Genomic DNA, 23,894 nt, shown 5'->3' on the forward strand with positions numbered 1-23,894 from the left:
CACCAATTTACAGTATTTCTTGTTTTGCTCTCTGCCATAAATAAGTATGTCTAATGATCATCAAAAAGTGTCCCTCTTCTGAGACAGTGTCTTTATTGACATTTTCAGACCGAATAGTAATTGCAGTTATAACTTAACACACAAATAAAATTAATTATAGTAATAATGTTAATGACAATATTATTAATAATAGAAGTAATAATAGAGAAAAACAAAAAAATCTGTGTTGTATAGGGTTTTAATTTTATTTCTGTTATATTTTCACTTTTCCCCTCCATAAAAAAATAAGCTATGCTTTCTAATTTTTTTAAGAATGTACCTGGGATCGGTAAAGGAAGAGTTTGGTACAGGTAGAGGAACCTGGGTAGCAGATTCATCTTTATGCAGTTGACCCATCCTATCAAAAAATATAGGTAGGGTGAATTGCGTGGGACACTTAAGGTCTAGTGTTTGTAGGTCCCCCATAAATACATGAATGCCAGTGAAACTATTACTTAGCTAAAGTTTTGGTGTCATGTTATCAAAATCATATTCATGACCTCTCAAATGACCAGACATATGAGGGTGCAGCAGTCATCAACAGAAAGCACCTTGTGTGTCCCACTTTAGGAAATGTGGGGTTTTTTTTTTAAAAGTGGGACAGTATAATTAGCCTAATGTGGGGCAGTGGTAAAGTCAGTCAAAAGGGTGAAACATGGTTATTGACAGGTTTTTTGTGTTGTTATGCAATATAAGAATGCTGTTACTACAGATGTTTAAGGTCATGGAAAACTTTTAGTCTTTGGGTAATGGGTGTGTGTGGGTGTGGGGGTGGGTGTGTGGGTGTCTTAAAATGAAAAATAGCTCTGAATTTAAAAACGCAATAGAAAACCAATAAAGCCATTCCACTTATCATATTACTTATATATACTTTCACCAAGATAACTCAAGTGGACACCATGTCTGATGTTCAATTATCCATGTTTCATCCAACCATTACCAAGAGAATTACTTTTTTTTTGTTCTATTCTACATGAATCAAAGCCTTTTATCATAGACTTTTCATGTGGAGGCTGCAGAGTTTCTCAGATAACTTGTGCTAAGAGCACTAATATGTCTATACTTTCTTTTGTGAATGTGTTTTCTGCATGTTCTCTTTTGATTTGATTAGGGAACATCCTGGGGTTTTTAAAATGATATTGGATGTGGATTTAATGTATTGGCTTCACATCACAATATGTCACAGATGCTTCAACCTGGCCATCGCATTTTCTACCTCTCGAGTTGTAAGAGTATCACGTTCAAGAATGCGTTGTGATTGCTTCTGAGATCATTTTAAGTGAAAGACACTGTAATATTAGACAGTAGAATGCTGTTATAATTACATTTGAAATGTGCAGTTGAACACCAATCAAGACAATTAAAAACACAGGAAGAACAATTAAATAAGAATAATTAAATAATACAGAACAGAAACATTTTTTTTATATTATTTTAATTATATTATTATTATTACTGTTAGCTTATCCCAGTTAACTTTAAGCTCTGGACAAGTCGCCAGTCTATCACAGACAGACACATACAGTATATCCAAGACCAGGGTTCTTAAACGTTTTTTAGGCCAAGGACTCCTAAGCTGATTGAGAGACGGAGCAGATACCCCCTACTTCATGTAGAAGAAAAAGGATGGATGGATATTTATGTTATGTATACATCACATATAATGTTCAACATTTGGAAGCTATTGAAAACAGCTAGTATTTTAATACTATTTTAATTAGCCTACCATAATCAGAATCCATGTTTTATTTAGCCTATGCACTATGTGAAACACTTCACTTTACACTTCTCGTGATATGTGTGATAGGTAAGGCCCTTCAAATTAGCCCTTTTCTCTTGATTTGCCTTTTTTATATTTTGTTTAGGTACAGAGTTACTTGCAGCCAATTGAATTCAACCAATTGCATTATTTTATGGGTATTTTGTGTTAAGATGTCTAATACCTTTCTAATACATTTCTTTTATGTTGTTCTTTGAATAACTAAGACTATAGAAGTGTAAAAACCAAAATGAGGCTATGTCCAGTTATTCCAAGGAACATGCATGAGGGCCCCCCCGGTAAATTCTCTATCTTGTAAGGGGTCCTTGGCTGAAAAAAGATTGAGAACCTGTGAGTCCAATTATGTCCAATTATCCTAATCTGCATATCTTTAGGACTGTGGGAGGAAACCGGAGCACCCGGAGGAAACCCACACTGGCACAGGGAGAACATGCAAACTCCACACAGAAAGGCCAGATTCTTATCAAAACCTTCTTCCTGTGAGGTAACAGAGCTAACCCCTGCACCTCCGTGCCAGCCTAAAGTTGATGTTGTCCAGATGTCTCCAGTCTTTCCATCGCCTCCGCTTCTACTGCCTCATCTTTTTCAAGATCTTCTCCAAATGATGTCTGTCTTTCACTGGGATGATCCTATCCCACTGGACCGTGAATTCCTTCTGGTGGGCGAGTCCTTTGAGCATCTTCTGTCCATAGTGCCTGTGCAGTATATATTTCACATTTAGCAATTTTGTGTATAATCACAATGCCCTGAAGGCTATAAGATTCTGACTGAAGACTGAAAAATCTAACTGAATTATTCACAGGAACCACAAACCATAAGACCATGCAAGACTTGCTAACCCACCTGACTTCTGGTGCAGGATCCACCGCCATCTTACTGACAGCAAGAAGGAAATGCTCTGTGAAGATCTTCCCTGCTGTCAAGATCTGATCCTCTCCAACGATGTCCATCAGCTGGTGGAGGTGCTCGGCTGTGCTGCCCCTCACTGCAACACAGCGGTGCCTGAAGAAGGGACAAAAACCAGAGAATGTCGATTGTGATTCACTTAATTAACTTTAAATGCTGCTGCTACACTTCTTACTAAATTCTGATCACATCCTCTCCTCTTACCTCAACCCTGTGTTGAGGAGAACATTTATTATTCTACCAGGGCTGCAGCCCTCCACCAGCGCATCCAGGGCGAGGTTAGCCTGCTGATGAATGAAGGAGTTGGTTGTCTGTGCCAACTTAAGCAGCAGGACACGGCCTGTCCACTGTGCCTCAGTGTCCATGGCCCTCCCCAGGTGGGCATGGAGCTCTGCTACGGTGCCCATTGCAGCATAGCTCACAGCAGAGCGCTGGTTGTTCACCTAGATAGTAAATAAGAACATCAATCAGTACTCCTGTGTACACAGTACAGGTACATGCACAAGTAGGCAAATGAGAACTGCATGCAACAGAGAAACAAAGAGGAAAATGTCTGCAATACCTCTTCTGTGAGGACCAGGCAGACTTCATGCAGTTTGGTCTGCAGGAATTCTGGATGGTGTCGTGCCAGAACTCGAACAGATTTCAATCCATTCAGTTTCTCCTTCCTGTGTTTTGATGACAACTGTGATAATCATTGCTTTAAAAGCAACAGCAGAATGCTGTGACCATGCTGTTTAAAATCTATCTTTATTTCTGTAATGTGGATGTCCTACCAGTTATCTGAGGTCAGCTGCGTGAAGCAGAGGGACAGGCTCTTTTCAGGGTCGACCAAAGGCTGGAGGTCTTCCTGACCTGCGTCAGCCTTTGGATGGCATTTTGTCCCACGCCGAGGTCCTTTTCTGTTGGGCGGGGCAGCTTCTGAAGGCGGTGCTGGAACTTTGGGCGCAACTGCCCGGGTCCCATGACGAAGTCCGCTTCTGTTGGGCGGGGCAGCTTCTGATGGAGGTGCTGGAACCTTGGGTGCCACCGCCAGGGTCCCATGGTGAGGTCTTTTGCTGTTGGGCGGGACAGCTTTTGATGGACGTGCTGGAAACTTGGGTGCCACCTTTGGGGTCTTACTGGGGGTTGTTGGTAGTTCAGGTGAAGGACGGTGGCGAAACTCGAATTTCTCTAGTGTCTCCATAAGTCCCTCTAGTGTCGTCTGTGATGTCTGGAGCTTGCATCCATCAGCCACCTCCTTGCCTGTTCAGATTAACAGCAAATATAGTCACGATTACTCAAATTTCCACTTTACTGTAATCACAATCTTCACCTATTTCCATTCAAATTCCCATAAAGAAAGTCATCACTCAACAGTATTTACATACCTGCTCCACCAAATTTCATAGCAATCACTGGGAGACGAGACGGTCTCCTGGTTGCTCTGGGAGGAGGGGGAGGAGGAGGAGAAGGAGTAGGGGTGAACAGGCTGGTGTGTGAAATCAGCTCAGTGGGAGTGCGCATGTCCACAGAGCTGAGGGAAGAGTCTCTTCTTGGGCTCCTGTTTGCAGCTGTCCCCCCAGCCATCTTCCTGCCCAGACGCAGCTTCTTCTCATAGAAAGGCTCCTCTTCTACCAACGTCTGATTGGCCCTGGACGTCTGAACCCATTTGTCATCCTTTAAAATGGGCCTAGGTCTCCTCCCTCGCAGAGAGGATTCAGGCCTTCTTGTGGGAGAAGCTGGAGGCTGAGGTGAGGGGAGGGTGTCCTGCTGGATGGAGAATCCCATTCTCTTCCTAACCGCATCAATTTTGGAATTCTGTGAAGAATACAGTCTCTCTACTCGTTGAAGGAGTGCATAAAACTCAGCCCTTTCAGCTCTCTCAATGTCCAGGATCCTGGACTGACTGCTGGAGCCACTGTTTCTTCTGTGGCTCTCTGATGGCTGTAAACAAAAATAATTATATATATAATTTATGTATTTTTAACTCAATTGTTCATTGTTATTCATCTATCTATAAATTGCAGGAATGTCTTTCTGTCTGTCTGTCTGTCTGTCTGTCTGTGTGTTATGCGCATATCTCTCGAACCGTTAGTCCGATGGATTTCAAAATTGACAGGTGTCTTGCTACGGGCACGAGTAAGTGCCGTGCCAAGTTTGACGTTGTTTGGATAAGAAATGCAAAAGATGTTGTCGATAAAAGAAGCACACATTGGTTTCTGCCGCTCTAGCCGCTGGCCACTCCCCCTCTCACAATGCACACAGCGCAGGACCAGACACAGAGAGGAAAAAAGCAGCGGAGCTTTAGCAGCTAAAATCAGACCCACAAAAATGTGCAAAGTAGCACTACTGGGGGGGTGGTGGTGTTACAGCCTTTGACTCTTTTCCTGCTAAGTATTAAATTGCTGCGAGCTGGCAGAACATAAAGTAATCTCGGAGATCATTCCTTCACAGCGCTGTGCAATGTGAGAAAATCTCACACATCAGTTTTCATCAGACTCACCCTGGGTCGGGTTAGTCAAGTCTACTGCTAACTTACAACACTAATAGCATTACCATTGCCAAAATACCCCCGTGAATCAAATCCATACATCACTTTTAACTGTCAAGCCACTAAACCTGTATGGAAATGAACACCTCTGCTGAAGTGTTAAATTCGTTAACGATCATACAACACGAGACAACAACATGAACGACATGAACATGAAAGAAAACATGTTGTTGCCAAAGCAGTTTACCGAAAATACATATAGTACATATCAAATATATACAGTAGGTGTCACATAGATTCTATACTGCACTGATAGTTATACAACATACTACATTACAAAACAACTACATAACACAATATAATACTTAACAGTTTGTACAATATAATTACTGCACAATCCTAAACCAATGTGTAATGTTGGGATGTTATAGTGGTGAGTCCCTCAGGTTGTGGCAGGCAGATAGCCTACATATTTAGCTGTCCCTTCTCCTAGGAGAACTACCAGCTTCTCTTCTGATGTTAACATTGGGAAATTTGCAATGTCTTCCTCTGATGTAGACATAGCCTACACTGTAAATCAGTAGTAGGCTATACAGTGGAGTAAGTGGTTTGGGGTCTTCTGTAAGTAAGTTTGGGGTACAATTTGGTTTTGAAGAATTCTACAAGCAGCAATACCACAGACCAAGCGATCTCCCGTTCCAAACAGGCACATTTTCAACGGGCTAGTACTAGTATTCTTAATTTTTGGACTTAATGGACTCATTTTTGGACATAGTATGATTTGAAAATTTCTGCGCTATTTATTTCTCGATCAATCTATCTTGCAACAGAAGGAGGTTACTTACATCACTGTATTCATTGTAGTTCATCTTCATCTTACACCATTGCAGGAAGGCCTTTAATGTCTCGCAAATACCTGTGAGGAAAAATGCAACTGTATCGTTACAAAATCTATCACTGACTGGATCTGAATTCTCCAATTCCTACATGAACATGTTCTAAGTGATGTCACTCTAGAACCATGGAACATCCAGATGGATTCCATATGCAAATGAGATGTTTTGTAAAGATGACATTCTTTTTTTTAATTAAATGATTCCAAAGCATTGTTAAAGAAAAGAAATAAAGGTAAAGAATACCACAACTTGACAATCATGATATATTTTTACTCTTGGCACACATTTTACTCATTTATCTATATTTTATATTTTCCCCAAGCCACATTTCCATTTTTGGGATTTTTTTTTGCATTTTTTATCACCACATTGCCAATGTTCTCATGCTTTTATCAGGGTCTGTTTTAGGCATAGGTGAGCTAGGCAGTTGACCCTCACCCTGCATATGAATCATGTATAGCCTAATTGACATCCCATATACATGTCATCATGATAAGATCCAAAATGGGATAAGACTCATGACTGGAAAATGCGCCCAGGTGTGTCTTCAACTCAAGTCACATTCAGCTTCAATGAGTTGTTTTATGAGTTACATAACTTTGGAAAAGATAACTCTAAATAAAGTAAATATTGGATTTCTTAAATTAAGACATGAGACCACTTTAGGAAGGTCTTAGTTATTTGTGACAACTCCCTGTCAGCTTTTACAAAGTTACTACTTATCACCAATGGTCACAAAATACGCCCACCCACTCAGACACACACACACACACACACACACACACACACACACACACACACACATAACAGAGTTCATATGATCATAATGAACTCTTCAGTAAAAGTGGGAGGGGAGGAAGCGGTCGATGTACTTCTCTGTGAAGTGGATAACTGTTTAGTCAATCTCTCTCCCGCAACTCGTCCACAGCTCTGACCGAACACCGCTGCTGCGACTGATATCAGGGATTTCGCTCTACTTACGGCTTATACTATAGTTTTGTAATAGACTTAACACTGTGAGGGGAGTGTCATTATTACATCCAGAGGACTATTTCGGTCCGCGTTTGGACAACTTGGTCTACATCGGTGACATTCCAGGAGTAACAACTCGATGGGTCGGAGCTCTGAACGTACTGTATGACGTTTCATCTTGAACTTGTAGAGTTTATACACTAATTTGAGGTAAGCCGCAACTTCCGTTATTAACGACTCATGTATCTATGTTTTAGGGAGACAGAAAACCAGTTTTTCTGTTCTCAGTCTAGTCTAGTTTGTTATGGTTTTCCTGGTCAGAACATGTTTCTTTCCCCTTTATTTCTTTGATTTAACACTCATAATCCGAGTCAAGCGTCGTTGAGGCTCGTGAGCAGTTGATCTCACCAAGCAAACACGCGCAGCTCTCGGTTAACTGCAGCTTGTTCCATTATAAAGAGTGAGCTGCCGGGAAATATCCACGCGCGCTGCCACACGTGCAAGTGCGTGTGTGGTTGTGGATAACTTGTATACTCGTGGCAAGAATGTTGTGGGCAGTCTATGGTTGTGGGTCCTCTCTTTACCAACTGTTTATATTGACAAATATTGTTTAATGGGAAATTGTACTTTCTTCTCATTTTCTTTAAACATGTTCTGCTTTGGACTGCAGTTCAAGTTCAATAAAGTTTAAAGATGTTGAATAAACGCATATAAAAGGTGCATACACGTGTATGCACCTTTTTATAGGCTATAGATAAGGATGGATCCCTAATACTTTTCTAAATAAAAATAAAAAAACTATGGATTTTGTGGATACTGTTGGTTGTTTGCTTTATGGTGGTTAGCCCAACACCAGTGACTTGCCACCATAACAACGTGAACTATATGTTTAGTTAGAAATGTCCTCACATGTTGAAAAGTTATTCCAATCAGGGGAAAAGCTTAGGAGGTCTGATCCTCTCCCCTGTTTCATATTTATTTCTTTAACTGGCCTCTTTCTCTGTCTTCCGGCCAATGTTGCGTTCTTTTGGTTAACTCTAACATTTCTCGATCCAACAGGGACACAGCTCAAACTTTCTTCTATTTCTTTTCTCTCTCTTCCCTCACAGCACAAACCCCTCTCAAGCCTGATTACTTTAAATATTTATGGAATCTGAGCACCAGAATTAGCGAGCCAGGGTATGTGTGTGTGTGTGTGTGTGTGTGTGTGTGTGTGTGTGTGCGCACTTGTGTATTTGTGGTCACACTAACATGTTAGCTGTTCATTGCAGAGTCGTATGGGCACTTACAAACACCCACACAGGGTCTGCTTAGCATCATCGGAGTGAATCACTTGCTTAAACTATCTAGAGTGGAAAACAGGGGAGAATACCAACGGGAAGTCACCCTTAGTGGTTTAGTAATTTGGGTAAAAGCATACCAAGGCTCTTGTCTTTGCTCTCAGTGCCTTTAAGTGGATAAAAAAAGCTCAAATTGAAAGCCTCTCTTCCCTTCTCTTCTTCCAGCTGTCTGCAGTCCTCATCTGCCGAAGCCATGTTTTCCAAAGCCACTGCCAACTTCGTCCGTCATATTGACCCCGAAGGAAGCCTCAAACACGTGTCCCGATTAAATGACTCAGATAAACTGGTTCCCATGGCACTGGTCGTCAAACGCAACCGTATGTGGTTCTGGCAGAGGCCCAAGTACCAACCAACAGATTTCACCCTCAGCAACTTGTTGCAAGGCGACAAGGTGCTCAGTCCTGGTATGTAGGTGTGCATGTACACGTACTGTTTATGTTGTTTTTTTTAAAACATGCAAAGTGGATAGAAATTACTGAAGCTATATAAATGTAATATTTTATTTCCATGCCAGCTAACCTTTACTAAGACATATTCTTCCCAAAGTAGAGCTTTTCCCCACACACATACATCAATAGATATGCTAAAACCACCATGTGTTGTCAGACGTGTCCAAGACAGAATTTGTGACCTACAAGGGGACGTATAGAGACAAACTCTCCGGGAAGCTGGACACTGAGGCTGGCTCTGTCAGAGCCACACTGGAGGGCCAAGGAACTTCCAAGCTCCAATCATGTTTTGGCAAGCTGAAGAAAGAGGAACTGGATGTAAAGAAGCTGTTACAAGACTCCAGCAGCAGGTGTTAAATAATTCCTTTTTATACTATTCACACATTGTTACTAGTCAGCAGAAGGTGACAGGATGATGACTTCATTATGAATGAGATGAATATGCTATAAATGTAGTTAGACATCAAACATTTCACACCTCAGACCAGTAACAAACCACAAAGATTAATAGTGTCATCTTACATAAATATACTGCACTGGTTCTGTCCATGCTTCTTGTGATTTGGATATCTGTTTCTAATGTGAATGCACTCATAGCTGATTGATACAATGACTAATACATTACGCCACCTAAATGCTATACGCACATGCAATACATTCCATTGCAGATTAAAAACCAAACAGTTTTTTCTTTGCATCAGGCTGATAGACATGCAGCAACCGCTGGTGCAGCAGCTGGAGAAGCGTGCTGACGTGCTGGCAGTGGTTAAGGAGAGGATCCTCACCGCCAACTCCTGCACCGTCACCCAGACCAAAAAGGAGCGGTGCGTCTTTCAGGGGATGCTCGGACTGGTGGGCATGATGGGGAGCTCTTTTAAGGTAGGTGTGCTGGTGGAGTTGAGTGTTTGTGTGTTTTAGGAATTTAACAAAACATACAAAATAGTTTGCTACATTTTTAGTGTGATGACCATTTCTGGTCAAATCAATCAACAATTAATTAGTTTTAAAGTAACATCTTAGTCAGATAGTTATTATTATTATTAACAATGTTAATAATGATTAAAATTGCTTGGTCAAATTCCTGTTCTGTTCCAGTTTAAATATCAGATCTACAATCCCAAAAAATATTTTTCTGTCTGATCTTAAATCACCAGATTTCAAATCACAAAATGTGCATGTGCATGTGTGTGTGTGTGTGTGTGTGTGTGTGTGTGTATTCTCAGGTGTGTGTGAAGGACAGCAACAACATTGAAGCGGACTCTGATGTTTCCTTGGAGATCCCCTCTGGTACAGTCATTGCGTACAGCATCCTGGAACTGGAGATAAAGAAAAGTGGACACTTTAGTAAGTTTGTGTGTATGGTGTGTGTGTGTGTGTGTGTGTGTGTGTGTGTGTGTGTGTGTGTGTGTGTGTGCGCGCATGTGTGCCTGTGTGTGTCGTTACAGAGAGGCAAACTGAGATTGACTTATTGTAAAAACCAATTTCTAGGTAGGAAAGTGTGAATCAGTGGTAGATTGGCCAAAGAATCGGAGCGGGAGGGGGGGAGCGGTATTGCATTTGCTTTACTGCACCATTGTGACAAAAGAGAGCTGAGCCGGAAGGCAAAGCTCTCCATTTACCGGGCAATTTTTGTTCCTACCCTCACCTATGGTCATGAAGGCTGGGTCATGACCATAAGAACTAAATCAAGCGGCCGAAATGGGTTTTCTCAGGAGAGTGGCTGGCGTCTCCCTTGGAGATAAGGTGAGAAGCTCAGTCATCTGTGAGTGAGCCACTGCTCCTTTTTTTTTTCCAGCTGAGGTGGTTCACCTGTGTATCTACATTGCTGTGTGCATTTTCAGATATATGCCTACAGCCTGGATCAATAGGAGGCATTGAGGCAGACTCACCTGTGTCCTGGCCATCCCATGATTCCTTGGATGAAGTTGACAAGTGCAATGGGGAGAAAGTACCTTTGAGTGCACTGCAAAACGGTTTGTGTCCATTCATTCATACATTTGTCATGGAAAATAAAAAGAACGTTTGGTTAACACTTATCATTTTGTGAGGAAGGAATCAAATAGGTTCCCCTTTTTTAACACAGATGAACTGTGGATTCAACTGATTGTTAAATTATCTCTAAATATAGTTGGGCTGACCAGGCTCAGTAGCAATCATTGAAAATTAAACTATCTATAATACAAATAACAATGGTATTATTGCAACTCTGAAGACTAAGGTATACTGCTCAGTGAAATGTATTTATCTGTCATTAACAGTTATGTACACCACTTTATCCTGTAATATTTTATAATTTTGCCAAAAAGTCAGCTTTCCATTCTCACATATCAAAATGACAGTATAGTACAACCCTGTCCAATTTACACATTCAGCTGTAAACATATCATTTGTTCCCAAGTGAAAGTAAAAACATGAACAAAGTCACAGAGGGCACACCCCTGCCACGGTTACATAAATATAAATGTGCTATTTTAATTGTTGCGAAGTCTGTCAATCTGCACCTGGATTTGGATCTGCTTCAAAATCAAGACTAAATTGATTAAAAATATGCAGATTTTTGGAGAATAAGACAATTTTGGGATGAAGGTTTGCAGAAATGAAAGTGTGCAAAATGCAAAGTGAGTCAGACTCATGTTTTTCTTTTAAATGAGTCATGGAAATGAGGTTGTCATTGCATAATGTGTTTAAGAATGAAGTAATAGGTCGAGCCAACATTAACTCATTTACTGTTTGTAGGAAAACAGTATCAAAAACACAAATGGGTATATAGATATTTATATGCCAAGTTTGGTGATTGAAAATAGTGGAACAAATATATGTAGGCAGAAGTAGGCATGGCCTATATGGATAGACATGTGTTGATATATTGAATTCAGGAGTTCAAATACAATTGAATTTATTTAAACGTTATGAGCAAAAACCTCCTAACCATACCAATCAAACTATTGCAGCCATCATTTTAAAGGTGGATGACTGAGGCTAGTACCAGCCACACTCTGTATGTTGGTGTAGAGTAAGTTTCAAATCTGATGCAGTGTCTCCCGGTCTCTTACAGGATCACAGGAGATGGACCTCTCTCCTCTGGCAGAGCTCCCTCAGTTGACTCGATGTGTCTTGTTCAAGAGACTCCAAGAGACTCTGGGGGACAGAACTGCTCTGTCATATATGGAGTGTTTGGTGAGTGACACACTAACATAACCCCGACTCCAATACACCACATTTAAAGACAGTATTGAGGCCAAAATCTGTGACACATTTTTTTTTTTAAATGTTCAGTTTTCTCCATTCCCCCTCCTCTCTGTGCCTCTCTCTGATAGCTGGAGGAGTTGTGCAGTGGTGAAACACTCAACATGGCTAAGCACAAAGAGCTGTCGGAGAGTCAAAGAAAATCATTGTCAGCCATACTGGACCGACCCGGCACAGACAGTCACGCTGAGAACAGCCAGTGTGGTATTCTTTCCCATCTAAATGCAGCTCACCTGTTGGTCAGTGCCTTGGAAGGTAAGAGCGAACTCCAGACTAAAGAGGGCTGTAATCATTTTCCTCACAGTGCTATGAGCGAAAAAAGGTAGTACTCAAGAAGTTGTCTGCTACAGTTTAACTTGCTGTGTTGAATATGTATTGTTTTTGTAGAGTTGCCTGATCCAACTCTAAGCCTCCTGAGCGAGAGCAGTGCTGATTTTCTGGAGGCCTTCGACACACTGGTTAGTTTAATTTACTGCACACCACTTCTCTGTTGACTGTTATACATGACAATTTATGTATTTTATTATATAAGTGAAAAAGTGTCAATTATTTGAGAAATTTGTAAAAAAAATAAAAAAAATAAATAAATTGATTTTGTGTTGGAAGACTTTAAAGGAATAGTTGGACATTTTGGCAAATACAGTTATATGATTACTTGTCGAGAGTTAGTTGAGAAGATTGATACCACATGACTTTGCAATAAAGAGCTATTTATCTTTTTTTTTATCAATCTATCCATTTATCCATCCATTTATCTATGTCTTTCTCACCAGATGTGTATGTTAAAGAAGAGCAGCGAGCCTCTCTCCATCCAGTGTCTTCCGGTCCCCCTGCAGGACAACCAGGCCTTCCAACTGGCAGAACAGCTGCTCAGCTCCACCAATGTGACGGTGAAGAGAGACAGCGACAGGCTGTGGATGGAAATGGGAGATGAAGCAGGAGTTCTCCCACTGGTCCTCTGTCTCAGCATACAGGGATTGTCCCTGCTGTGCAAAGGGCAAAAGTAGTGGTAGTGTCTGCATGTGCACTTTCTTGCTTTTTCGTTGAGTATATTCGGTTCATTTCTTTCTTTGCTGTAAAGTTTATTGGGACTAAGATTATTATAAAATCTTTATATTATTATGATTGATTTTTTTTCAGATGTTTACTATTTATACAGTATCATACAGCTATTGCTATTATTTTATTGTTTTATTTTATATTTTTATTACTTAGGAAGCACTTACATATTTTTGTATGAAAAAGGAAATTAAATGAAAATATGTGTCTCACTCTTTTATAGCTTAAATAAATAAATCTGTCCAACAAATTGTTATTGTTTTGTATAAATCCAGTTATATAATTTTTTATTCATAAACATTCAGCTCAATATTAAAATGTGTCTGCATTCATGGGTTGAAATAATTCTGTGACCCCCAGATCCACTGGATCTACTGTAAATGCATAGTGGTTAAGCTGAATTTTTAGCTCAAGAAATCTTTAACTACAGTAGATTTCACATTTTTTGTTAACAACAAAATGTAAAATGTGATGCATGCCAAGAGTACACAACATTGCTAACATTTATACAACTATGCAGAATGCTGAAAACTGTGTTGCACGCCTATTCTTGTTCTATTCTATTGAGGCTGCATTTTATCGCTACTACTGCTCCTAATGAAAAATATTTGCTATTTCATTCATCAAGAAAATGATATATTTAACATTACCTGAAATACAGCATTGTATACCAAAAAGCTACATTTAGTTAAAAAACATGTATTGATGTCTCATATGTCTTTGTACATGAAGCTATACAGTTTTATGAAGCTGCCTTTGCCATGTACTTACTGCCACTTGCCTATTTTGTCTGTTAACATTGTAATTTATTGTTGACTGGAAAAAAAACATGTTTTACTTACATTTTAAAAAAAATCTCTGCATTTAGCTCTCTGTATCATTGCTCTATTAAAGTGTATAATTTTGTCTTACAGAAATGGCAAATAAAACTGTTATATTGCATGGATGACAGTATCTACCGAAGACGAAGAAATGTAACGCAAAATGAAGAATTGTATTCATCTTTCTTGGAAATATTTAAGGACATTTTTTACTTTTGATGTTAACCCAATGTGCTCTATGTCGAAAAGCTATAACCAAATGAACTTCATTCTATTATTATTGAAAATCTTTCCTCATTTTAAAATTCATATTTTCGATGCCAGGCAGCATTTTGTCTGATATTGTCAACATATTCATTATCATACATTATGTGGCGTTGGATTCAATTAGTAATGAGCAATTGCATGACAAGCCTAAGACAATTTCTTAGACAAGTTTTATAATAATACCAGACATACCATACTCACCTCTGTAGAAGGGTGTGTATGCTTTGTACTCATACATGGTACACACACACACACACACACACACACACACACACACACACACACACAGGTGTTTTTTACTTATGGCTGATTAGACCTTTTCTCAGTACAGTTTGTGTTCACAGACCATTAGATGTTCACTATTGCTGCACCTTTTAGGGTGGGATGACTCACACCATTTTATTATTAGTTCATGCACTCAAGTTCACTTGGGGCACTAAACCAGCAAGGCTGGATTACCTACATTTATTGGAAATTTACAAATTTGCCACCAAATGTAAACTGCATTATTACCTTATCCTTTGGCCCTGTCTTGTAGAGGCAGATGTCAAAATCATGTTTGAAGACCTTATTATTTTAAGTTTCTGTTGTCACATGATGCATATTCTTAAGTAAAAAATGTGTTTAATGAAATTACAACAAATAAATGAACACACAGGATACATGGAGTCAGTATCATTTCACTGTAGAAGTTCTGGTCTCTGGGTATAGAACAAAGCTGTTACTGTATGTAGGCTATAATCTGCTGTGTACTATCAATTTGAAGGGAATTTAAAGACATGTTTGTATAGCCTAAACATACAGAGGGGGTAGGTGTGTGGTGTGGGCGCATTAGGTGCCCAACAGTACATTTTTGCCCTAGGGCCCCCTAACAGGTTAATCCGGCCATGCTAGAAAGGGTGTATGTACAGTAAAACTCTGGCAGCTGTGAGTGTAGTGTTTGCTGACCTCAGGGAACTTCCAGCATAGCTCTGTTTAATTTAAGAAGTCTAGTCAACCAGAATAATTGCAAACACCTGTTTGTGTGGATGTACAGGATGCTCAAAGCAGGTTAGCACTGTCTAGTACTATTTTAAGATCCCCCTCTTCTTTAAAGAATCCATCCATCTTCCATCCATCTTCATCCGCTTATCCGGGGTCGGGTCGCGGGGGTAGCAGCTCCAGCAGGGGACCCCAAACTTCCCTTTCCCGGGCCACATTAACCAGCTCCGACTGGGGGATCCCGAGGCGTTCCCAGGCCAGGTTAGAGATATAATCCCTCCACCTAGTCCTGGGTCTTCCCCGAGGCCTCCTCCCAGCTGGACGTGCCTGGAACACCTCCCTAGGGAGGCGCCCAGGGGGCATCCTTACCAGATGCCCGAACCACCTCAACTGGCTCCTTTCGACGCAAAGGAGCAGCGGCTCTACTCCGAGCTCCTCACGGATAACTGAGCTTCTCACCCTATCTCTAAGGGAGACGCCAGCTACCCTCCTGAGGAAACCCATTTCGGCCGCTTGTACCCTGGATCTTGTTCTTTCGGTCTTTAAAGAATAGAAAAATATTTTTGGACTGACTCTAAATAGAAAAAAATACTTTCTTATTAAGCTACCAGCCCATGAAGCAGATCATTTGTAGTTTGATAATCACATTGTGTATCTTCTGTGGAGTGACGTATGACCTTTGATACATTTGACGTGTATGATCTGATGAAGCCAAATCAAATCATCAAAAATCCCTGCTCCTAAAAAAAAAAAAGAATTCTGGTCAATGGAGAAAAAGTTTTCTGATGCAAAACAGCTGTGGCCTATAAACGCCAATGGTTCATCGACTACCACGTGGTGTCACTGTTAACGCGTCGGGGGCGATGACGTAAAACTCCTGCGACTTCAGTCTCGTGAGTCGCACGAAAACAATTGGGCCGAGTGCGAGCAATATTCGGTAGCCCAGATAAACAAACGTTGCGTTTGAAACAACCAACGCCGTGTGAAAATGACAGTGTGCAATTTTTTTCTTCAGGGCCGATGTCGTTACGGCGACAAATGTTGGAACGAGCACCCGACCGGAGGAAACAGAGGAGGAGGAGGTGGAGGATACAACAACAACCGCTCTTCTGCTCAGCATCGAGGAGGAGGTGGAGGTGGAGGTAACGTCCAGGAGAAATACGTTTAGCTAACGTCACACAAGTATTTCTGTAACTGGTCTCTTGTATGTAAAACTCAGCGTTGGCTAGTTTACTGGCGAAGTTAACTAGCGTTACCAAGCAGAATTGACTTACATTGACGATAACGTTACTCTCGGGAGGTTCACTTTAGCTAGTTTCTGAGTATTTGTGAAAACTAAGCGGTAACGTTAAACTATTTAGCTAGGGACTTAATCTCAACTAATTTATATCAATAAGATTAAACAAAATAGTAGAAACACCTCAGTTTAGTACAATTTGAACAGCACCACAATCACTCTACATCCTGCAGAGTGACCAGGAAGTTGATTCAACGACTCTTCCTTTTTATAAAAACAGCAGTTTATACAACAAAACCAAAGTTTTAACAAAAAAAACATTATATACTCCACTAAGGCGGGGTTTAATACGTGGCTGTTGTTCTAACCCTGCATTAAATTTAGCTAAGTGTATCTAATAAAGTGACCGCTGAAATGCAATTTATGCTGCGTTCTATTTACCTCGGAAGCCGGAGCTGGGAATGACGTCATACCCGAGTTGAATGCGTTCTATTAAAAAGTTGGATTTTCATTGTTTTCATTAGCTCTAGCCCGGTTAGCTATTGTTGGCAATACAAGTTGATAACAACGCATTACGCCGTTTTTTTGTGCATGCAAGCAGCGTAACAACATGTCCACAGATAGAAGTTGAACATGCCTGTGTGAACGACTGATTTAGTGACACAAATAAGACAGATGTGCTTATAACTTTATGTTACTGCAGCTTTTCACAACTGTTGATACAGGGGGCAGCCATGTTGGATTTTGAACTCGGGCTACTGCGAGGTTGTACGAGTTCCGAGCTCGTAAATCCGAGGTCAGGGGGCGTGTTTACGACTGTGACCTCTTAAAACCGAGTTGCGAGGTAAATAGAACGCGACATCAGTACCCGATCCATACCGCCTGTAAAATCCGTTCTGCGCATAATTCAGCGCATGCGCAGAAACTCAACGTGTTTTACAACACTGCCTGATCAGTTCTACCAAAGCCCGTCTACGGAAAGCCGTTCCACTCCCTATTCAGCCCCATTGTACCGAATTTGGTTGCAGTTCCACCAGAGTTCCACTGGGGGTGATCGCGGTCCAGTGCTAAATGAATGGAACTCTATGGAGCTAGACGGCTAAAGTTGTCTCTTTCGCCTGATTGTCGTTGAGAAATCTCGGCTTTGATTGTAGTTTTTGCAAGTTCAACATGGATTATAGGTCGAAAGTTGAATGAACGAGTACTTGTGTCCTTTCGAAGCATAGCCTCCTCTTTCGAATGCAACGTTCAAATTACTAGACAAAAGATTATATCCTGAGAAAAGTTGATTTTGAGGGGTATAGCTCCATAGAGTCCCATTCAGTCTGCACTGGCCTGTGAGCGCCCCTATATGGAACTCTGGTGGAACTGCAACCAATTCAGAAGCCGGAAGTAACGAGAGAGTGGAACGTCTTCCCTTATTAGAAATTCTTTGGTTCTACGCTTGCGCGAACACCGGCAAACTTCACAGCTCTATGCACGCATTGGCGTAAGGATGTTTGGACATTTCTGGTTACCAGAAGAAAACATTAGACAGTGACAGTAGACTGTTATGATGGCAGAGATGAAGTTTACAAGGTGTTTGCTGGGGTTGCCTAAAGTATCTGTTAATGATATACGGAGGGTCGTCCGGCCATCCAGTACAACACCATGTAGCAAATTAAATAAAGGCTTCAGATTTTACGTTTCATCATTTCTTTGCAACTTTGAAGGTAATTTGCTAACGCTAGCTAGCCTGAGCTAGAAGCCTTGCTTTGGTGTCTTAAGTCATGACTTCGTCCTGCTTCAGGTTAATCATGCTTTAAATAAAGTTTAAGCATGTGTGTATACCTCTCACTTCATGTGTTTGTACTTCGATGAAAGTATCAGGTAAAAACAGGGCGACAAATGAGATCTCTGTGAGAGACCAGCTAACTCCTAGCAAACTATTATGTAGCTCAATGCTTGACAGTTCACCCCAAATTCCGGTCACTTTACTGTATTTGTATTTGGTTTAGAAGCCTTTATTGTTTTTTTTTACGGTACAAAGTCCTGCTACGTATATAGCTAGCTATATATGCTCCGCTATGTTGTGTTAGCATGCAGCTACAATAGTTAGCTATGAGTATGCTAACGTTAGATTGTAGTGGAACGAAGCAGCACTTTCTAACGTCAAAAATCGCAGATAAAGGCTTCTGAACCAAACACGACACAATCGGACGTGTTTCAACAGGAATGTGACCCGGAATTGGGGAGATTTTAACAACATTGCCAGCTAAGATGACATGTTTACTGCCGTTAGCATGTAGCTACTATAGTGGTATACAGCAGTGGTGGCTGGAAGAGCTGTCATCCCGTCTTCAAAAGAACACTTATGTACGTTTACACTTCATCGCATTAATAATAGACAGTCTATGGTTATTAGTCAAGACGAAGTATTAAAAGTAAAAACATTAACAACACAACAACGACGTCGCTACACGGTTTTGGATCAGTGACAAGTCTCGATTGTTTGTAGCTATGACTATTGTATAATAAAGATTTAATAAAAAAGTTGTGATGTTTGGTCAAAGAATTTCTAATAAGGGAAGACGTTCCACTCTCTCGTTACTTCCGGCTTCTGAACTGGTTGCAGTTCCACCAGAGTTCCATATAGGGGGCGCTCACAGGCCAGTGCAGAATGAATGGGACTCTATGGAGCTATACCCCTCAAAATCCACTTTTCTCAGGATAGAATTTTTTTGTCTAGTCATTTGAATGTTGCATTTGAAAGGGGAGGCTAAGAAAATACACACAGCTGGGTGTTAGGTTTTTTTTTAAGTGGCTTTTTTGTTCTAAAAAGCCTTTTTAAAATGTCAATGACGTCATACACACATACAGCCAGAGATACTGCTTTACGGCAAACTCTGAGTCGCTTCCTTTGTTCTCTCGAAGCATCGACAACACAGCTGACAGGTTAGGCTCTCCCTGTTAATACACGTGCTAGAAAGAGGTTTGCTAATGTTTTAAAGACCACGCCGAAATATTCACTCTGACATTCTGGTTCTGCTTTGGATGCCGTCAAGCGGGATCTCTGATCGTGATCAGTCCTTCACTGACCAATCAGCATTCATTAGCAGAATGCTAGCGTGTTATGGGCAACAATGACTCAACCTGTAAGAAATCGAAAGGACACAAGTACTCGTTCATTAAACTTTTGACCTATAATCCATGTTGAAGTTGCAAAAACTACAATCAAATCCGAGATTTCTCAACGACAATCAGGCGAAAGAGACAACTTTAGCCGTCTAGCTCCATAGAGTCCCATTCATTTAGCACTGGACCGCGATCACCCCCAGTGGAACTCTGGTGGAACTGCAACCAAATTCGGTACAATGGGGCTGAATAGGGAGTGGAACGGCTTTCCGTAGACGGGGTTTGGTCGTAAAGTGTTTCAACGCATGCGTGGTACAAATCGCACAGGGACATTGTTAGTTTTCTACTACGTAATTATGCGCATGCGCAGAACGGATCTTACAGGCGGTACGGCTCGGGTACTGACAGTAACTAGAACACAGCATTATTTTTACCCTGTATCAGCGTCAGCCATCCTGTAGGTGTCCTACATACAGAGTAGACATAAGTGGCAGTAGTAGAATTACAATATGGACAAACGGAATGATTTTAATGGTTTTAACATTAACCGTTTTCCTCTCAACATTGACTTGTGTTGGTGTGCATGTTGTTTCAGGGTTTGGAAACAGAGTTTGGGTGAATCCTTCCCAGCAAAAAGGAGGCTATATCCAGCCTTCATCTTTCTCCTCTCATGGAACTGAGGAGTGGGGTCGGGGAGGAGGGGGAGGCGGTGGAGCTGACTGGGGCCGAGGGGGGGGGGGAGGCGGTGGAGCTGACTGGGGCCGAGGAGGAGGAGGAGGAGGAGGAAGGGGAAGCGGTGGAGCTGACTGGGGCCGAGGGGGAGGAGGAGGGAATGACTGGGGCCGAGGAGGAGGGGGGGGGAATGACTGGGGCAGAGGGGGAGGAGGAGGAGGGGGAGGGAATGACTGGGGCCGAGGAGGAGGAGGAGGAGGAGGAGGTGGAGGGAGAAGAGAGAACATGAAGAGCTCCGAATTCGACTACTCTTCTCAAAACAAATTCTCAGCCTTTGGTACTCCCAGTACCTTTGACACGGGAGGAAGAGGAGGCGTACAACAGGTGCCAGCTGGTGAGGAAGATGATGACAAAAAACTGTGAGTCTGTGTTTTTAGTTTTTTTTTTTTTTTTTTAAGTTGTGCAGCATTGAAATGAATGTCGTCATAAGGAATTCATTTATGTGATGCCTGTCTCACGGTCACCCAGGGAGATCATTCAGATGGACATGGATATTTGGGAGAGCTCAGGGCAGTGGGGCTTCTCGTGTTATTCTAGCTTCAAGACATCTTTATCTGGTCTGTATCAAATACACATTTAATGACATGATTTCTGTTGTTATTTGTAGACACTAGACCTGATCATGTTTGATATTTCTTGTCTACAGGTTTCACTGATCTCTCTCCAGAAGAGCTCAGGCTGGAGTATTACTCTACTAGAGCTTCAGGAGATCTGCAGAGCTATGTAAGTGTAGTGTCACTCATTGTCATTCCTAATAATGGCTTCAGGCCAATTAGAAAATGAAAAGGATACCTTCTTTTTTGTATTTCTGAAGATACTTGACTCTTGGATGCATGGATACAAGTTACATTTTTTTCTTTCTAATAACATGATAGATGACATCTCAATGTTTGATCTTAAAAGTAGTCTAGTGTTGTTTGTGTCTAAAATGTGTAAGAGTCTAAGAAACTCCCATTTCATGTGTTTAGGTCAATGGTATCAATCAGTTGCTCAACCAGTGGAGAAGCAGAGTCCAGGAACTGAAGGTTATGAATCCAGCCACCCGCGCAGCTTTGGTGAGACACACACACACACACAGTAACTGTAACAGTGCTCCCATCTATTTTTATGAATTGCCTTCCTTTTTTTTAAAAAAATTTTTTTAAATACAGTGAACATGCTTTGATTTATTTTCTTTCCATGCAGCTTGCAGAGATAAACAACCCAGCACCTCAGGCATCTTCAAGTGGCTTTGGTTCTGCAACAGCGACTGGATTTGGATTCTCTACATCCAGCTTGGAAAGCAAAGGTGAAGATTGATTGAAGTGTTGTCATTAAAACAGTAGAGGTGTAAAGCAATAGTTGAACATTTTTTCTTGCAAAGGATCAAAGGACGCACCTGCTCGCGGCCAAAAAATAGTCTGGCAAATAACTCCTTGTTTAAAAAAAACAGAAATTGTTGTATCTTCACTTTGCCTTTTTGTATGGATAAAAAAAGTGTTACACAGTGAGCTTTAGAGGTGCTGCTAGGTGGATTTTGTTACTTATTGACAGTAACAAAATCGGTCGTTTCCAGTCTTTGTGCTAAGCTAACTAGCCGACTGCTGGCTATGGAGTTCGACTGTAAATAAAGATGGACGTGTCTTCACTGCCTCCCACTGTACAAAAGTTAAGCCCAAAATATATACGTGTGTGTGTGTATATATATATATATATATATATATATATATATATATATATATATATATATATATATATATATATATATATATATATATATATATATATATATCTATATATATATCATCTCTCTCTCTATCTTGTAATTTTTGAAGCCAGAGTCTGCCCATTAGTGATCAGGCGGTGGAGCTGCGGTATCAAACACACCCGACTAATCTCGAGTCAATCGCAGCTGTCAATCATGACGTTTCACCCCGGTTTTATAGCATCAAGAAACTAATAAAAACCAAACTTATCAAAGAAATGAACTCTTGGAACAAACATCAGCGTGGTAAGAACTGCTCAAAATGACAAAACATCTTTGGGAAACATTTATTTTGTGTAATTTGATTCTTTAGTTTGGCCCACGTCCCATTGGCTAACATGGAGGGGGTGGGGTTTATGACCTGTACAGCAGTCAGCTGTACAACTAAGATGTTTTGGCTTCACTTATACAGTCTATGCATCAAACACTGCTAGTCATATTCAACAGACGGTTATGAGGGTGGCATCATCTCACTTTCTGCAAGAAGGAACTATTGCTTTAAAGTATCCCTCATCTCTCAGGAATACAGTGCTTGAGCAGATGCTTTTACTACATGTCCTGTCTGAATATGGTGATCAGATAATCAAATCCATACTAGCCATTGCTCCTGTGTTAATTCTAAATATTTCTGACCATATAGGCTTCGGGGCTCCAGCACCGGCCCAGGCCAACACTTTCAGCTTTGCTGCTCCAAGTGGTGGATTTGGTTCCTCAGCGGCACCATCCTCAACAGGTTTTGGCAGTGCCTTAGCAGCTCCGACACAACCTCCCTCTGGGTTTGGTTCCTCCACTGCAGCCTCCTCTGCTCTTTCTCCTTCTTCTTTCTCCTTTGCTGCTCCGACCACCGACAAGCCAGCAGCCACTTCAGGATTTGGCTCTGCCTCGGGGTTAAACACCGGCGGAGGATTCAGGAGCGGTTTCGGTGCTGAAGCACCTGCTGCAGCAGGAAGTGGCAGTAGTTTTGGACAGGCGAGTGGAGGGTTTGGGACGACCCCTGCTCCACCTGCAGCAGGAGCCGGGTCTGCCGATCGGGCATTGGACAGTCTTTTTTCACACGAGAGCAATATGACTCCAGAGGAACTTAATCAGTTCAAGGCTAAGAGGTTCACTCTCGGCCAGATTCCTTTAAAGCCTCCTCCAGCTAACATGCTAGTGGTGTGATGCTGTAGGAAAAGTTCACACGATTTTTAAAATAAAGAAATAATTTATATAAAGTTAAGATTTTCTTCTGCATAGTGCTTCTGTTTTAACCAAACTCATATAATTAAGATATGGCTAATGTTTAAATACTTCAGATCAATTCTGACAGGGAAAACTCGCTATGGTTCCATTTAATATTTTTGTGTAAATGCATGGCATGCTTTATGTACAGCTGTGCAATACACAGTACATATTTTTAGATGTCTTTTGTCATATAAAGTGCTATTTTCGAATGTCTTTCAGAATTGTTCCGAATCTATTTGCCCATTTTACTTTCCCCCCCCATTTGTTGAGATGCTGACAGTAAACTGATCAGTTGATGAGCAATGTTTCTGAATGTTTATTTGCATGATTATGTGTTTGAACATGGTCTATATTACAAAACAAATGTGCCTTGAACTTGGTTGGAAAATTTTACCTGCACAAAACTCCTGCAACAATTCAGACATATTGTCCTCTTACCTAGAAATATATTACACTGAATGCTTCATCGTAGAATAAAAGAGTATCCTCTGGTAATATACTGTAATCTTACAGTTTTTATAACTGCTGTAATTGCACAACTCTACCAGGAGAGGATGACAGAATACAAGCAAGAAGAAAATCGATCAGCCTTGTAACATTATCATAAAGCACAA

At 41.0% G+C, this 23,894-nt stretch overlaps 3 protein-coding genes across 4 annotated transcripts; 2 read left to right on the forward strand and 1 right to left on the reverse strand.

Moving 5' to 3' along the window:
- Positions 1 to 1,295: 1,295 nt before the first annotated feature.
- On the reverse strand, positions 1,296 to 3,275 carry LOC144528467 (TOG array regulator of axonemal microtubules protein 2-like). Its single transcript, XM_078267054.1, has 3 exons — positions 2,930 to 3,275; positions 2,663 to 2,821; positions 1,296 to 2,514 (listed from the first exon to the last, which is right to left on the reverse strand). Exons 1-3 carry the CDS (start codon positions 3,130 to 3,132, stop codon positions 2,388 to 2,390), a joined length of 489 nt encoding a protein of 162 aa, XP_078123180.1. The 5' UTR covers positions 3,133 to 3,275; the 3' UTR covers positions 1,296 to 2,387.
- Positions 3,276 to 6,927: 3,652 nt separating this feature from the next.
- LOC144529083 (gasdermin-E-like) lies at positions 6,928 to 14,102 on the forward strand. Its single transcript, XM_078268027.1, has 10 exons — positions 6,928 to 7,276; positions 8,572 to 8,810; positions 9,013 to 9,205; positions 9,557 to 9,734; positions 10,079 to 10,199; positions 10,697 to 10,828; positions 11,911 to 12,032; positions 12,173 to 12,356; positions 12,489 to 12,559; positions 12,875 to 14,102. Exons 2-10 carry the CDS (start codon positions 8,600 to 8,602, stop codon positions 13,106 to 13,108), a joined length of 1,446 nt encoding a protein of 481 aa, XP_078124153.1. The 5' UTR covers positions 6,928 to 7,276; positions 8,572 to 8,599; the 3' UTR covers positions 13,109 to 14,102.
- A 2,007-nt stretch (positions 14,103 to 16,109) lies between these two features.
- On the forward strand, positions 16,110 to 23,579 carry nup42 (nucleoporin 42). 2 transcript variants are annotated; one of them, XM_078267980.1, is made up of 8 exons: positions 16,110 to 16,371; positions 20,176 to 20,451; positions 20,509 to 20,671; positions 20,781 to 20,869; positions 20,959 to 21,035; positions 21,281 to 21,367; positions 21,498 to 21,600; positions 22,697 to 23,579. In XM_078267980.1, exons 1-8 carry the CDS (start codon positions 16,218 to 16,220, stop codon positions 23,215 to 23,217), a joined length of 1,470 nt encoding a protein of 489 aa, XP_078124106.1. In that variant the 5' UTR covers positions 16,110 to 16,217; the 3' UTR covers positions 23,218 to 23,579. The 2 variants fall into 2 exon arrangements, with proteins under 2 accessions (XP_078124106.1, XP_078124105.1); XM_078267979.1 differs by lacking the exon at positions 16,110 to 16,371 and having other exon boundaries at positions 20,413 to 20,424; positions 20,503 to 20,671.
- Positions 23,580 to 23,894: the final 315 nt, after the last annotated feature.

Source organism: Sander vitreus, chromosome 14 (genome assembly GCF_031162955.1).
Source record: "Sander vitreus isolate 19-12246 chromosome 14, sanVit1, whole genome shotgun sequence".
Lineage (NCBI taxonomy): Eukaryota > Metazoa > Chordata > Actinopteri > Perciformes > Percidae > Sander > Sander vitreus.

Excerpts from the sequence above, each read along its gene's own strand:
- LOC144529083 (XM_078268027.1), top strand. The coding sequence starts at position 8,600 with ATGTTTTCCAAAGCCACTGCCAACTTCGTCCGTCATATTGACCCCGAA. Across the intron at positions 8,811-9,012 it reads CGACAAGGTGCTCAGTCCTG|ACGTGTCCAAGACAGAATTT; the intron begins GTATGTAGGTGT and ends ATGTGTTGTCAG. Across the intron at positions 9,206-9,556 it reads TTACAAGACTCCAGCAGCAG|GCTGATAGACATGCAGCAAC; the intron begins GTGTTAAATAAT and ends TCTTTGCATCAG.
- LOC144528467 (XM_078267054.1), bottom strand. The coding sequence starts at position 3,132 with ATGGGCACCGTAGCAGAGCTCCATGCCCACCTGGGGAGGGCCATGGAC. Across the intron at positions 2,822-2,929 it reads CTCCTCAACACAGGGTTGAG|GCACCGCTGTGTTGCAGTGA; the intron begins GTAAGAGGAGAG and ends TCCCTTCTTCAG. Across the intron at positions 2,515-2,662 it reads GATCCTGCACCAGAAGTCAG|GCACTATGGACAGAAGATGC; the intron begins GTGGGTTAGCAA and ends TATACTGCACAG.
- nup42 (XM_078267980.1), top strand. The coding sequence starts at position 16,218 with ATGACAGTGTGCAATTTTTTTCTTCAGGGCCGATGTCGTTACGGCGAC. Across the intron at positions 20,870-20,958 it reads CTTCAAGACATCTTTATCTG|GTTTCACTGATCTCTCTCCA; the intron begins GTCTGTATCAAA and ends TCTTGTCTACAG. Across the intron at positions 21,368-21,497 it reads CAGCCACCCGCGCAGCTTTG|CTTGCAGAGATAAACAACCC; the intron begins GTGAGACACACA and ends CTTTCCATGCAG.